Genomic DNA, 15,561 nt, shown 5'->3' on the forward strand with positions numbered 1-15,561 from the left:
AAATCATCTACGTTGGGCTCTAATATTCATATAAGAAGATCGTTGGTTACTAATCCCTATTTCCTATTCCTCGAGAAATTCCGCGCTAACTTACAATCACGGAATGTGACGAATTTGAAAGCAACAACAATCGCTCAATTGGCCGGTAAGAAGTGGCGTGAAATGAAACCAAGCCAGAAGTCCACCTATATTAAAATGGCACATAAAAACCGTGAAGCTCGAGCAGCGAGTGGCATACACATCACAAGACGAAGACGGAGTAAGAATCACTCAAGGAAATATTAAATAGTGCATTTAAGTGTTAAGTATTACATTTGCAAGTTTTTCTCAATAATCAAAATTGATTCCGTAACTTTGAATATGTTACATACAATTTATAAAAACCTGTTGCTTTCCTCTACAAAGATATTTTAAAGAATTCTTGAGACCCCAATAAGAATTTGTTATATTAATATTGGCTTAGTTCCATAGTGCGCTTTCAAGTACGGCGTTTTGTAACACTAGTTGAGTAGGCAGTGGCAACTCTATTTTGGCATATTGAAAAACAAAAACACATTTTGTTGGCACGCTTTAGTAATTACTAAACAAATCTAAAATCGGAAAAGCATCAGTTGAAATATGAGTTCTGGATTTGTTACCGAAACGGAGGCTGTTGAAACACGCCAGCGTCGCCAAGAAGAATGGGAGCGGGTGCGGAAGCCCGATGACCCAGTTGAATTGCCTCAGGATTCTAGATCATTATATGACCGCTTAAAGGAGCAAAAAACTAAGAAAGATATGGAATACGAGGAGGCACACAAATTGAGTAAGTTTATATTTATTCCACGAGTCTGCAGGGTTTTAATCATCATAGTGGGACTTCATCAGAGAATCTAATACGTGGTCTCGACGACGATGAAGTTCAATTTCTGGAGTTACTGGATCAAAACAAACTAGATGCCGAGCGTCAGCAGCTTCGTGATGAGGAGCGAGAGTTGAATGATTTTCGTAGCCGTGTCGAAAAAATGCATGAAGAAAGCGTTGACAAGGTGAGACAAAATTAAAGCCCAACATTTGTTGAGAACATGTGTGAGAACATTTTATTTAAAAAAACTTGCCTTTTATATTTATTTTATTTTTTCTCAAAAATCAGTTATTTGTCAATATAAAGCGTCAAAAAAATAATAAAAGGCTTTGCAAACAATAAAAAAATAACTAACCGTTTAGTTAATTCATAAAATACAAATTTTTTCGGCTGGACAGAATAATAGGGGTGTCAAACAAAATTTGTGAAAAATATTGAAATTTTGTTATTTATGGTCCCGTATTGTACTGAATTGATTAGAGCACACTTAATACCCTAAATATCCGCTATTATTCTTAATTATTTGTTCGATTCCTGCAGACATAACGGATACCATCTTCTGACAAATCTTTACAGGAACGTTATACCAAAATTTTTGAATATTTTCCCATAACTGCGTTTTGTTTTGGCATACCATCTTTTAAATCCCTCGCTTAAGGTCTTTCCAAAGGATCTTAATGGGATTGAGGTCTGGGAATTGACTTGGCCACTGTGATGATATTTCTACAAAAGAGGCATATTATCCTCGGTATATGGTAGCATTACCGTTTCCAACAAATCCTTGGACACGAATCTATCCATTTCCCTATCAATTCGATATAATAAACATACACCTTGCCACTAAAAACATAGCCATACCATTAAGCTGCCACCTTTATGCCTATGTAACACTTTTTTTTTATAGTTTGTAAATCCTTTTATTATTTTTTGACGCTGAAGTACATACATATGTTTATGTTGAAAACTAACTGAGTTTTTGATAAAAATTAAAATATATATGAAAGGCAAGCTAAAGTCGGGTGTCCCGACTTTGAAATACCCTGTACAATATGTGTAGAATAATTATGCGTGTATGTGTGTGTCTGCGTCTTTTGTGCCTATGCAAAGCAGTAACAACACTGCACTGCTTGGTCAGATACATATACATACATATGTACATTTATGGCTATAACTTAAATCGGCCTATCATTATGAAACTTGGTTCACGGATTCATAATCAGGAGGTATTTTCCGAATTTCAATGAAAAATTCCACGAAAATCAGTGACTACGGGGGAGTGGGGCGTGGGAGGGAAATTCCAAAATACACACTGCGCATTCACATAAGGCATCTTGAACTAAAATTTGGTGTCCCTAAGTGATGTGACCTCCGAGATATAGGTGACTATACAAACGGCGTTTCCGAAATTCCCCTATAAGGTTGAAGTTATTCGTTATTAGTTATTCATATAGCGTGTTGTGTTCAAACGGACGAACGGACAGACAGACAGGGCTAGATTCGCTCGTCTTCTCATGCTGATCAAGAATATATATACTTAGTGGGGCCTGCCATTCCCCCTTCTGCCTGTTACATTTTTCACCTCCCGCAAACCTTACAGAAGATACAAGCGGAGCTCAAAACAACAGCGAAATCGGCGAGCACACAGGCACTGCGCGCCACACAAAAAACTCTCTTGCAAAAATCGCTGGTCATCAAGCGCAAAAATGGAGAGGTACCCACAACTAGCAAAGTTGCCAAAACAGAGGACACACACAGCGGGAATTCCACCGCAAAGCCTGCGCCAGTTTCCATAACTACTACAAAGTATGATCAAGGCGGCCTTAAATGCATTGCCATACTACCAGGCATTGGTTCGTATACAGAATCGAGCGATTCTGAGGCAACAACGGAAAGCGACGACCTAGAGCACGATCACTGCACCCGGATGGACTTATGCGGCAGACAGATACCTAAAAAGAAACAACCATGTAACGAGTAAGGCGCGTGCTTAGTTTATAAAAAACAGTGTATTGGATTTTCACATATGTATTGAATTAAAGCTTAAAAATTATCGACTACGCGTCCTTATTTTTGCGATTGCGATTCTTTACATTGGTCATCTCATAGAAGTTGCTGCCAATTTTCTTTCGTTTCTGGCTACGCTCGAGCGCACGTTTTTGTTTTGCCGTTAACCGCGCCGCCTTGGCACTGCTTGGCCCTGCCCCTTCGTCATCGCTGTCAACCTCTTCATCAGAGTCCCCTGGGCGCACTTTAGCAACGCGAAATTTACCTGACGATGTAATAGCAAGTTGCTGTGGTTTTTTTGTCTTCGCTTTCTTATGCACCACCCGCTCCAGATCCTCATTGTACTCGTCCTCGGAGTAAAAATCACTAGCGCCATCGCTGGATTCTTCGTCATCAGCATTGACAAGCCGGTCCTTTTTACGCGCAGCCCGTTCTGCTTTCTGCTGCTCCAAGAGCTCCAAATCAATGTGGTCCAGTTCTCGTACATCCTGTTGCTCGTACTCCAAACCAACGCGAATTTTGCGAAAGTCCTGTATTTGCTTGAACTCACGGGCCTTTTTCACGGACTCACTCACAAATGTAGGCGCCTCCGATGTGGCATCACCATCTGGGGCGGTAGTAGTACTGCTATTGTTTTCAACCGCTTTCTCTTTATTCTGCTGAGACTTGGGCGTTTCAAAGCCTTCGGGCGGCACATAAAATGGTAGCTTGCCGCGCTGCCAGTCATTAAGCACCATGCATGCCGTCACTGTTATATCTGGTTCACCACCTTTCAACAATTTTCCCGTCTTCTTAGCTAATTGCTCCAGGAAATGCATTGATGAGGTCCAATTCTCAACTTTATAGTTCTTCGCTATGTACTCTTTGCGCACGCGCTGCAACACAGTTTCTACATAGTCTTCAGGATTTGTAACTAGCTCTACGCGTACAACGCCTTTTAGCACCTTCTCGGTATCTGTCTCAGCCGAAGGATAAACAACACCAGGACAATCAATTAGGAAAATACGCTTCATCAGCGTGATGTATTGCCAGACTTTAGTCTCCCCGGCAATAGGTGCCACATTACAAACCTTCTTGGAACGCAGAGCATTGATGACCGAAGATTTGCCTACATTGGGATAGCCGATGAAGCCAACACTGATTTGCTTTTTGTCTATGTGTAGTTTTCCCAGTTGCCGGAATAAATTGATAAGCGCGCCTTCAGAAATGGAAAATAAATAATTAGTTTAAAATCTATCAGTTTTATGATATTAAAACTAATTGATATATGTAAGAATAAAACACAGCATTTCTGATATCAATTTGTACCGAAACATATAAAAAAAATAAAACTCGCAAAACTTTCTGATAAAAATTTAAAACAATTTTTTCTGGTATTCGATCTCACGAAAAGGGTGTATAACTACATAGGACTTGTGTCTATGTGAGTCCATGCGTGCCTGTATGTGAGCATGTACTTATACATGTACGGGAAATCCCCGTTATCGGGGGAAAGGGATGATGAATCAAAAAATTAAAACAAATTAGCTCTTTTAGTCTCTGAGATTCAGCTTCTCATACGGACGGACAGACTGAGCTAGATCGACTCGTCTTGTCATGATCAAGAATATATGTACTTTGTGCGGTACGCCACGCCTCCTTTGCCTGTCACCTCCCGAAAACATAATATACATATGTATGTACTCGTGTACATTTCATGTACAGATTAGGATTGGGACTTGTGCTGACAGAATAAAATATAATCGATCCGTTATTATTTAAATATAAGTTGGGTACTTACCCTTGCCAAAGGGATGCTGCAGCGAAGCGTGAAATGCAATTGTTGGGTACTCCTTACTTAGTATGGCAACCCAACGTTGCGTTACCCAAACGGGCACCAAATCCACCTTATTAAGAATAAAAAACAAATGCTTGTGCGGCTTCTCCTTACGAAGAAACTCTTCAATATACTTGGAGCGCGTACCCATTGGATCACGCGCATCAAGTACTTGCAGCAGCACATCTGAGGCATCAACAACTTTATGAAGCTCGTTCCAAATGCGTTTGCTTTGACCAGCGGCAAATACCCAATCTCGCACAGTTTTTTTTTCACCTGTTTCTTCGCGAATCAAATCAATATCTTTATTGGAATCATAATTCGCGGCCTGTTCATCTGCTGTGCGGCTTAAGTCCTCTAAGTCGCGAACCTTCAAGCTAACACGCTTACGTTGTTTTTTCGGACCAAATACACTATCGAAGCTCTCAGTGTCGAGTAGATGTACCCGTTGGTACTTTGAAGCTTCGTTTAACAATGTTACCGGCAACTGCGAGGGCTTCATTATGACCTGATAAGGATCTTTAAAAGCTTTGCCAATCTCATCTTGAAACTTTTGCAATGCGTTTTGAGATATAACACGTGAATTACTAAACCACTTTGGTGTAGGTTCTACTCGTGCCATGGTACCGGATGCAAGGCGACCCTGAGGAGTTAGAGAGTTGATGGGATAAGTTGCTTGACTATGGGATTCAATCTTACCTGAAATGGAGCAGGGGTTAGAATTTTGCCTGTGCGATCGCGTTTGGCCTTGAAGTTTCTATACATCTGTAGCCGCTTTATGGTTCCCTTGGTACGTGGGTGGGCTACACCTTTTAGGCCTTCCTTTGGCCTTTCTGGGTTCATAGAGTGGTTGGAGTGATTGAAGCCCTGGGTACGGGGCTTGCCCGAAGTACTGCGGACCTTTGGCATATTGTTTTGATGCTTTTACACGGAATCAACGAAATTTTTTGTGCTGTTGAAGCAGCACGAACGCAATCAAAACAATCACGTTCAGAGAAAGAGGTTAGGGCTGATGTCAAAACAAGACTCCTATTATTACGTTACCAACACTACTTTTGATACAAGTGCTACAAATACGGAAAGAAACGTATTGTCTGGCAACACCATTTACATACACTGATGTCCATTAAAGTAAAATCCATAAAAAAATGAATATATAAATATTGAATTTAATCATGAAATAACATGCATTATTTGTTTTTAATAAAATAATAATAACCGTAAGCATGGAAGGAAAAGAAATTTCAATTATTTTCAGTATCAGTGTTTATCAACTAGAATTGCAATTGCCAATATTTAAAACCAGTACTGTATCAGAAACGAGCTCAAATAAAAGTATGTTTGTATTAGTTTAAATTCCATGATGGCCACGAGCTGCTCACAGGCTGCATTTCACAAGATAAAATACAAAAACGAAATACACATTTGTTCATCAAAATAAATGATAATGTGAACTAAATAGCGTTTAACAGTGCCCAGTAGTAATTAGTTTGCAATAGTCTTAATCGTTGTAGTTTTGGAAATTCGTATGTTTTTATAAGACAAGTGAGCAGCTTGTATACCACGCTTGTGTATATGTGTGTATTTGCTTACATACGTATGTATGCGTATGGCTACATATTGGAATGTCAAACGAAATTCAAATAGTGACCATCCTTGAGCTTTTTTTGTGATACAAATCAAAATAAAGCATTTAAAGCATGCAAACGTGATCAATGCAACTAAAATGGACGAGCACATGCTAAATGACCTGTTAGAATGTTCAGTTTGTCTGGATCGACTCGATTTTTCATCGAAGGTGTTGCCCTGCCAGCATACATTTTGCCGAAAGTGTTTGGTGGTAAGTTGATTATTGTAACAACATTTTGTGTTATCTCTACGTAACGGTTTCGTTTTCCATCTTAACAGGACATTTTGGCCAGTCAGAATAAGTTGCGCTGCCCAGAATGTCGCATATTGGTAGATCAATCTATCGATACGCTTCCGCCAAATGTATTGCTAATGAGAATTTTAGAAGGTATGTATGCGCGTTCGTGATTGCTAGTGTGTGTGAGTAGCCCACGCGGCCCCAGCCACTGGCAGTACAATCTACCCACGCTTATTCGATTTGAGCTTAAAATATCGGCAGTTGTTTTGTTGAATTAAATACAACGTATACTCTTTTTTTCCCGCAGGCATGAAACAGAATGCCTGCAAAAATGACAATAATCGTGAAGAACACCAACAAATACAGCAACCAAGCAAGGCCAAGGAGACGGCTACTCCACTGGCTCCCACATATCAGCCATCGCAACAACAACCGTCGCAAGCACGCCAAAAGCCCCGCCGTTTTTTACTACCGCACGCCTATGCCCTTTTTGATTACACCTCTGGAGAAGCTAAGGATTTGAAGTTCAAAAAAGGTGATTTGATTTTGCTGAGGCATCGGATCGACAACAATTGGTTTATGGGCCAAGCAAACGGGCAAGAGGGTTCTTTTCCTATAAACTATGTGAAGGTGGTCGTGCCATTGCCCATGCCGCAGTGCATAGCCATGTATGATTTTAAAATGGGTCCCAACGACGAAGAAGGCTGTCTAGAATTTAAGAAGAGCACTGTAATTCATGTTTTACGACGTGTCGATCATAATTGGGCAGAGGGACGTATTGGACAAACGATCGGTATATTTCCAATAGCATTTGTGGAGCTCAACGCCGTAGCAAAAAAGTTGCTCGAAAGTACGCAGCAGCCTCAACCACAATCGTGCCACCAACAATTGACGCATCGTGCTTTACCGCCTGTGCCCTTAATTGATCCGACCGTTGAATCGAATTCATCCTCGTCAAACACAAACTCACCCAACGCCACCACTGGCAGCAGCAGTTCAAGCTCCAGTTCTAACTCTACCAACTGTAGTCCGAATCATCAACCATTACCAAATTCGTGCGGCTCCGTGCGTTATCGTGACAAGGGAGCAAAGGAAAAACGCCATTCGCTAAATGCTTTACTTAACGGGGGCCTTGGTCAGGCGGCTCCACTAAGTCTACTGCAAACAAATCGCCATTCTGCAGAAATACTTAGCTTACCGCATGAACTAAATCGCCTAGACCTGACATCAACATCCTCGTCGTCCTCATCCTCGATGACGACCATAACGCCTACGTTAGCCAATCAGCTACCGACATCTCGGATACTTAAGACACACGTACAACAGCAGATGCCCCCTACTCTGCCCTGGGGCTATTTGGCACTATTTCCATATAAACCGCGTCAGTCTGATGAGCTGGAGTTAAAAAAGGGCTGTGTTTACATTGTAACAGAGAGATGCGTGGACGGTTGGTTCAAGGGAAAAAATTGGTTGGACATAACTGGTGTATTTCCTGGAAACTATTTGACGCCTTTGCGAGCTCGGGATCAACAGCAGTTGATGCATCAATGGAAGTATGTTCCGCCAGCTATAGATGTGAAGAACTCGGCTCAGAGTGAGACACAACAACAATCGTTGGATGTCCGTCTTAGCAATGCGTTGCCCACCCAACCACCGGACTTGCCGCCGCGCCAGCAGCAGCCACAGCAGACGAGTGCCAATGTTTCAACAAGCTGTTCGGTGTGGGCAAAACCAGTGGAGGCCCTCTTCAGTCGAAAGTCTACTGGTGGCGGTACAGAGGCCAAGGTAGAAACATCAGCGTCTTGTAGCTCTGGAGCCGTGGGCCTAATGCGTCGTCTAACGCACATAAAAGCACGGTCCAAGTCGCCAGGGGCGCCACTGCAGCAACCACCTAAGGAAGTGACGCCATTAGAATCGACGCACGAAGGGTTGACTAAAAAGGCCACGAAAATTCAACCAGTCCATGTTAGGTGAGTTATTTCCAATCTTTTAAAATTAAAAGCTAACTACTAGAATATCAATGTCATTTATATAATTTTCCCATGAAACTTCACAATTATGATTGTCCAATTGAAAAATCCCTTCTTGGAAAACTGCTCATTATTATTATCACTTTGGGCATAAACGATAATTATTAATATCAGCGTTGTAATGAATACATTTATTTTCGTAGATTAAGAGGTAGACACCAAATTTTAGTTCAAGTCGCAATTAGTAATTTTCCATATCATAATTATACTCTGTACATGAAATGTACAAGAGTATATTAGGTTTGCGGGAGCTGAAAATGTAACAGGCAGAAGGAGGCGTGGCAGATCCCACAAAGTATATATATTCTTGATCAGCATGACGAGACGAGTCGATCTAGGCCTGCCTGTCTGTCTGTCCGTATGAACACCTGGATCTCAGAGACTATAAGAGATAGAGACACCAAATTTTGCACAAAGATGCCTTATGAGTGCATTCTATACGAGTTTGTGGATTTCCCCCCCCCCCCCCCCTTCCCTCCTATGGGGGTTTTCCCGATTTTCCATTCGTATTAGCGCCTATATCTCGGAGACTATAAGACCTAGGGACACAAAATTTTAGTCCCAGATGCCTTATGTGAATACGCAGAAAATGTGTATTTTGGAATTTCCCCCTCCCCTGTAAATCGTAACTCCCGTAATTCTTGGAATTTCGAACTTGGTAAATACCTCCATTTAGTTATTATAAGTCCAAATGCCAAGATTCATCATGATAGGCCGATTTAGCAGGAAGTTATAGCCAATAATGTACATAAGACCAAGTAGTGCCTGCAGCTGTTGTTGTTGTTACTGCTTTGCTCAGGCACACGAGACATACACAGACACACACAAATACACGCATAATTATTCTACACATATGTACAGAGTACTTTCAAGTCGGGATACCCAACTTTAGCTTCTCTACTTCTTTTTATGAGTCTTTGGCATACGGACACATAATATCTAACTGGAGGTATTTGCTAAATTTGAGAAAAATTTAAGCATAGGTCAATTTGATAGGAAGTTATAGCCATTAGAGTAATCTCTAATTGTTATTGCTGTTTTGGCTCACCTCTGTATTGCATAGACTCACATCGACACATTTCCTAGTTTAGTGCAAATGTAACATGATGCGTGGCAGACCCCACAAAGTATATATATTCTTCATCAGACAACAAGACGAGTCAATGTAGCCAAGTCTGCCTGTCTGTATAAACGCAAGGATCTCAGAAGGTGGAATTACAAAACTTGGTTCCCCTACGCCCTAGGCAAATTAAGTTCGTATATTGCCACACAATTTGATCAAACTTGGTTGAGCGGTTTCAAAGTCTATAGGGATCATACATATATAAATACCTCCATCTGTTATATTGCTTACAACTTTAGTCCCACTTAAAAGTTGTTGTTTTTTTTCTGAATTGATCATATTCTTGATCATTATTATTTAAACATGCTTCTACAGAATATTCATAAAAAATATTCTTTAATCGACAGATCCGGCTCATGCCCCAGTCAACTGCAGCTTAATGAAGCAACCGCAGCCACAACAATAGCTCCATTAGCAGGAACGGCCAATTCTCCTGGACAATTTCAACCTCAACATATGCCAGCCAACGCTACAGTTTCGTATGGCTCGCAGCGCGTCAAAAACAGCAAGGAGCGACCGCATTTAGTTTGGTAAGAAATCTTTTTTAATTTTACAGCAACATCTAATTGGATTTTTTTAGTTCACGCCAATCCCTGGATGCTGCCACCTTTCGGAATATGTACCCTGCTGCGTCACCGCCCCCGCCGGCCACGGCAACGCTCTATGTCCAACCACAAGTGCAGGCAACTCAGTTGCATACCAATATGATTATTTCGCCCAGCCACCGCAAGTCACACAGTCTTGATGCGGGCCACGTGCTTTCCACCAGCAATGGCGCCGGAAACGCTATAACCGAGGCGGCAATTAAGGCAAGCGCTACCACCAAGTCTACGCACTGTACGCGGGAAAGGTTTGTGTAAGTCATTGTTCCTAATTTAGTAAGCTAATCCAATTTTTTTACAGTCGATTTCGCTGCATCGTTCCCTATCCGCCCAATAGCGATATAGAATTGGAGCTGCATGTCGGTGACATTATTTACGTGCAGCGGAAGCAGAAAAATGGTTGGTACAAAGGTACACATTCAAGAACGCACAAAACTGGATTATTCCCAGCCTCGTTTGTAGAACCGGACATTTAGCATTGCTTCTATATTGTGAAACACCTAATTTGATTATCTAAACTCCTTCAATCGCCGGTCGATTTGTGCTTCCAGGACTGCAATCACTCTTTTCGAAAAAGAATTTTTTAACGTCACAACCAACGGCTGCCAAATGAAGAGCTCGCCTTTTTTACGATTTTTAAAACAAGTAGCATAGAATAGCCGTAAGCACTCGAAACAAGTTACTTAATTTAGATAGCAAAAAAAAAAACGGATATGAAAGTATTTTAAACGTAGTATTAAGTCTGTTGCATAGCGATATGAAGAAGTCACTCCTCCACTTTGCTAGCGACCAGAAAACTAACAATTGTTAATAAGTGTAATCATTTTATATGCGTACAGCTTAATGTACCAAGCTATTAAAATAAGATTTTGAGAAATAACATTTCCCACGAAAAAACTGTGTTCTCTTTGTTGAAATTTACTTTTATTCACTTTATCTAGTTCAAAATGATAGATTATTCGCTCTTATCAAACTTTGAGCCATAGATTGGCATATACTGCAGGATTAGTTTCCAGTCTGTGTAATACAGCAGAGCTAGACCAGCTGCGCCTCCAAATCCGACGCCGGAACGGACGCTATGCAGAAATAAAAAGGAACAATTTAAATAAACGCAGACATCCGCGTTATGCAACGTAGTGGTTTTCATTCGACGATGCGTGCGATTTGTGGTTAACATTCGACACATACATAACCATTTACTATACTTACAAGGACGTCGCGATCTCAGCGTGTTTCTTGCCAAAAGGTATGCGCATTTTGTGATTCTTACAGCAAGTTTTCTAATTTATTGACTTTTCTGCCCACGAATTGTGGTAAGTGGCTATCTGCCTCTTGTTAAATGTCAGAATGTCGGAGCTGCCGGACTGTTGTTAAAAGTCAACAAATCTGTGTTTAATTGTCAGCAAAGAGAAGTGCCTACGTGATTGTCAAATGGACTATTCGTCATCACCTGTGTTTTCCTTTCTATTTTTTTAATTTACTCAAAATAAACATGAAGGTCTTCGCTTTCGGCGAACTGAACACATTCGAGCTGTTTGTCTTGCTCACTGTGATTCCAACTGTATTTTCTTATTTATGGTATTTAATTGGTGGTGATATTTTGGTAAGACTGTTGCGCTGAGATTTATACATATGTATGTATGTATCATATTTTAAGGCTAATAAAACTTTTTAATACAGAACTTTGAAAGCAGCAAGCTCTCCTATACAATATACACCGCACAAGATCCTGTGAATTGCTATCAGGACTATGAGAGGAAGGAAAACACTAATGCATATTAGTGAAATAATAATCTGTTACTTCTGCATATTAGTGAAATAATAATCTGTTACTTCTGCATATTAGTGAAATAATAATCTGTTCGCGTTTTATTTGTATTTATTATGAAAGAATAACAAATTCTATATAAATATTTGTAAATCTGATAAAATTTTAAAATTAAAATTGATATACATATGTATGCAACTATTCTTGTTGATCAAGACACCGGCTGAAGGGTTTGGGTTAGTAACCTGGCAACTCTTGTTCTGCCTTGTGAATGTTGTGCTAAACTTCCGTCTGTAAAAAAATAAATATATGTATGCACGTATACCGAGTACAACAGAGGAAATTTTTGTTTTTTAAGTAATTTGGTTACAATTTGATTAAGTTCCTGGCAACTCTATGTGTTCTGTTGCATTGCGAATGGTAGCGAAACTTCAATCTATAGAAGAAGAAGAGACAGAAAGTGCAACTTGAAAGAGTTTTGTGTTTTAAGTAATTTTTACACAATTTGAACAGCATTTATGTAGGTTTTAAACTGTTAAAAAATAAGAACGATAGTGCTCTTTTAGAAGATATCAAGTGCACATCAATATTGCCTTATTTAATTGTGGCATTAAACAAAGCCAGAAAAAAAGGAATCTGCAGTACGACGCAAAAACAAAAAATGTCTGAAACATACGGTAATTAGTTAATTATAAAGCTCGTCCCTATAATGTAAATTGCCTTTATTTATCTCAATATTTGACCCAGACTATCTGTTCAAGTTTTTGATAATTGGCAGCGCAGGCAGTGGAAAGAGTTGTTTGTTGCATCACTTCATAGAGAGCAAATGTAAGTGGAACTTCAATGCAAAAATTACACGCATATGTACATATGAAACGTAGATATATGTAAATGGGTAAAAATATACACCTGTAATTGAACTATGCTTACAGTCAAAGATGACAGCTCGCACACGATTGGCGTTGAGTTCGGTTCCCGCATTGTCAACGTAGGCGGTAAATCGGTTAAGTTGCAAATATGGGACACTGCTGGGCAGGAGCGCTTTCGCTCCGTGACACGATCATACTATCGGGGCGCTGCAGGAGGTAATAATTAAATACTATACCCAGTTGTGATGTGACTTGAACGTGTATTTTTTTAAAGCACTGTTAGTTTATGACACAACTTCCCGAGACTCATTTAATGCTCTATCTAATTGGCTTAATGATGCTCGCACGCTGGCCAGTCCTAACATAGTTATATTACTGGTGGGAAATAAAAAAGACTTGGACGAGGCACGCGATGTTACATTTCTGGAGGCGAGCACTTTTGCGCAGGAAAATGGTAAGCGTGCACAACCTATACTAGTTTTAAAAATTTGTACTATTTTTTTATTTTCCAGAGCTAATATTCTTAGAAACGAGCGCGAAGACAGGCGAGAACGTGGAAGAAGCTTTTCTCAAGTGCTCGAAAACAATTCTAGCCAAAATTGATACAGGCGAACTCGATCCGGAGCGCATTGGTAGCGGCATTCAGTATGGCGGGCCCGCGCTGCGTAATTTACAAACGCGACAGCGTAGCATCAACAAACCAGACTGCGGATGTCGAGTGTAGAAGTTGAAACTTGAATTTGCACTCGAACAATTTCTGTAGATTACGTTAAGCGAGCAAGTTAATCTCTTTTAATACCTAACGATTGTAGCGCTAAATATCTATATTTGTCTTTGTGTATGTAGACAGGCAATGAAAACCTTTTTGGTCAATCTCTACTGACTATACTGTGTTTCTAAAACTGCAACATCAATTTGTTTTATCTATACATTTATTTTATTTCATTGTTTCTGTTTTTGTGCGAAATGTAGCATTCCAAAATTTTAGATTAATTTTGTTTTAGTATTCGTGTGTATTTTAACGCTCATGGCCTTATGTGTGCATTTGTTTGAATCTTCAATGCTTATTCTGTTTATTAGGATTTTCTGTATACAATTTAAGCACTAAAAATACAATGAAGAAAACTTAATATGTTTTCCAAAGCGCGCTCTCGGGTGTACGCTGGGAATGTCTAACACTCGTGTTGTACTAACGATAATGTAAATATATAAGAATGTTGAAAGCTGAGTTTATGCACGCGATCAATAAAAAACGCAACTAAACAATTTGATTCCTTGGGGCCCCTCTTGCTGTTGGCTTTCACTCAACTCTGTCCTGTACTGCAATATACACAGACAACGCTTTCCTTCCTTCTTTTTCTCTACAAAAAGTTCTTTCATAAAAATAATCAAAGATTAAATGATTGTCTATTTGAAGCTAGTTATGATGATTTATCAAACAAATCATTTGCTCTCGCATATACATTTGGAAGACTCTTGTATTTTTATTTTACATACAATTAAAAGTTTTTGTCAGCTTGTACATAGGAGGTGTAGGAGTTTAATTGACTTTTGTGCAAATTCTTTCTTGATCTGGAACGCACCTGCTGGGCCTGCAATCAATTTGAAAATTTGTCTTTACTTTTCCTGTGGGCACATTCGCTTTGCTTATTGGGCATGTGTTATTATATTTAGGCAGTATATATCCTTCTTATACCCTTCACTCAAAAGTGTAAGGGTATATTGTTTTTGGTGCAAACAAGAAATTAGGGACCGCAAATAAGGATTTTTTTAAACAAACAAATCATTCACTTATAGGAACTATAAGAAAATGAGGATTATACCAATATTCTTCATTTAGGATTATCTATGCATATTTGTTATGATTTCGAAACTTTTAATGATGGTATATTTGGGCCAGTGACCTACAATTTTGTTTTCTTCGTTTAAGGAAAACTTTCCCGTTGAGACACATGATGATATCGCTAGCATTATAAGTGTAATACGAAAGAGTCAACGACAAATCTTAGATCAAATTTCAAATCAAAGACGCTAAATGGCTGGATGAGAATACGCGCAAGGGTTCACTTTTGAAGGAGTTTAAATTACAGTCGCGTATAGAAATCTTAAAGGATCTAGATCTAGCTGATGTTTATTTAGCAACAATGGAGGACAAGTTTGTTTATTTAGGGTAAAGGTGACATGTTTGCACTTTTGCTCGTTTACATGTATGCGCCAGTCTGCTAGCCATTATTCTATGGCCACGAGGTGAGATGATAAGAGTTCTATAGCTCTTGTTGGGCACTTGGAGCGACTTAGGATGGCAGTATCATCAGCATGTCGAATATCGAAATTGTTGTATGACTGTTTGTCGGTATATCTGCTGTGTATATGATATACAGTGTCGGTCCAAGCACGCTTCCTTGGGGTACAAATTTCAACCAAATCGCCAAATTCCAAGAAAAGTTATTAGCAAAACAAATTCACTCCGAAAACACATTAAAAATATGGAAAAATAGGGAAAAATGTATACATTTAAAATAATAATAAAACAATTTTGAAAAATATGATTTGTGATTGTGGACATCTTGAAGGTGAAATTTAACAATTTGAAATTTTGTTTTCGTACATCAATGATAAATTTTTGTATACATACTTT

General features: G+C 39.5%; 6 protein-coding genes across 6 annotated transcripts; 4 read left to right on the forward strand and 2 right to left on the reverse strand.

The window, feature by feature from the left end:
* Window positions 1-15: 15 nt before the first annotated feature.
* LOC115624736 (PSME3-interacting protein) lies at window positions 16-2,898 on the forward strand. Its single transcript, XM_030519561.1, has 3 exons — window positions 16-805; window positions 868-1,028; window positions 2,442-2,898. Exons 1-3 carry the CDS (start codon window positions 619-621, stop codon window positions 2,820-2,822), a joined length of 729 nt encoding a protein of 242 aa, XP_030375421.1. The 5' UTR covers window positions 16-618; the 3' UTR covers window positions 2,823-2,898.
* On the reverse strand, window positions 2,832-5,660 carry LOC115624734 (nucleolar GTP-binding protein 2). The gene is made up of 3 exons (XM_030519560.1): window positions 5,364-5,660; window positions 4,629-5,307; window positions 2,832-4,046 (listed from the first exon to the last, which is right to left on the reverse strand). The coding sequence occupies exons 1-3, from the start codon at window positions 5,571-5,573 to the stop codon at window positions 2,899-2,901; spliced, it is 2,037 nt and encodes a 678-aa protein (XP_030375420.1). The 5' UTR covers window positions 5,574-5,660; the 3' UTR covers window positions 2,832-2,898.
* A 358-nt stretch (window positions 5,661-6,018) lies between these two features.
* LOC115624532 (E3 ubiquitin-protein ligase SH3RF3) lies at window positions 6,019-11,168 on the forward strand. The gene is made up of 6 exons (XM_030519256.1): window positions 6,019-6,504; window positions 6,573-6,681; window positions 6,839-8,501; window positions 10,032-10,214; window positions 10,265-10,534; window positions 10,588-11,168. Exons 1-6 carry the CDS (start codon window positions 6,391-6,393, stop codon window positions 10,760-10,762), a joined length of 2,514 nt encoding a protein of 837 aa, XP_030375116.1. The 5' UTR covers window positions 6,019-6,390; the 3' UTR covers window positions 10,763-11,168.
* Window positions 11,169-11,188: 20 nt separating this feature from the next.
* LOC115624534 lies at window positions 11,189-11,646 on the reverse strand. Its single transcript, XM_030519258.1, has 2 exons — window positions 11,496-11,646; window positions 11,189-11,362 (listed from the first exon to the last, which is right to left on the reverse strand). Exons 1-2 carry the CDS (start codon window positions 11,540-11,542, stop codon window positions 11,242-11,244), a joined length of 168 nt encoding a protein of 55 aa, XP_030375118.1. The 5' UTR covers window positions 11,543-11,646; the 3' UTR covers window positions 11,189-11,241.
* A 59-nt stretch (window positions 11,647-11,705) lies between these two features.
* LOC115624535 lies at window positions 11,706-12,252 on the forward strand. Its single transcript, XM_030519259.1, has 2 exons — window positions 11,706-11,889; window positions 11,967-12,252. The coding sequence occupies exons 1-2, from the start codon at window positions 11,779-11,781 to the stop codon at window positions 12,066-12,068; spliced, it is 213 nt and encodes a 70-aa protein (XP_030375119.1). The 5' UTR covers window positions 11,706-11,778; the 3' UTR covers window positions 12,069-12,252.
* Window positions 12,253-12,511: 259 nt separating this feature from the next.
* LOC115624533 (ras-related protein Rab-4B) lies at window positions 12,512-14,194 on the forward strand. Its single transcript, XM_030519257.1, has 5 exons — window positions 12,512-12,731; window positions 12,802-12,882; window positions 12,987-13,139; window positions 13,198-13,377; window positions 13,436-14,194. The coding sequence occupies exons 1-5, from the start codon at window positions 12,716-12,718 to the stop codon at window positions 13,645-13,647; spliced, it is 642 nt and encodes a 213-aa protein (XP_030375117.1). The 5' UTR covers window positions 12,512-12,715; the 3' UTR covers window positions 13,648-14,194.
* Window positions 14,195-15,561: the final 1,367 nt, after the last annotated feature.

Source organism: Scaptodrosophila lebanonensis, unplaced genomic scaffold, assembly GCF_003285725.1.
Source record: "Scaptodrosophila lebanonensis strain 11010-0011.00,11010-0021.00 unplaced genomic scaffold, SlebRS2 tig00000061-arrow-pilon, whole genome shotgun sequence".
Taxonomy (NCBI): Eukaryota; Metazoa; Arthropoda; class Insecta; order Diptera; family Drosophilidae; genus Scaptodrosophila; species Scaptodrosophila lebanonensis.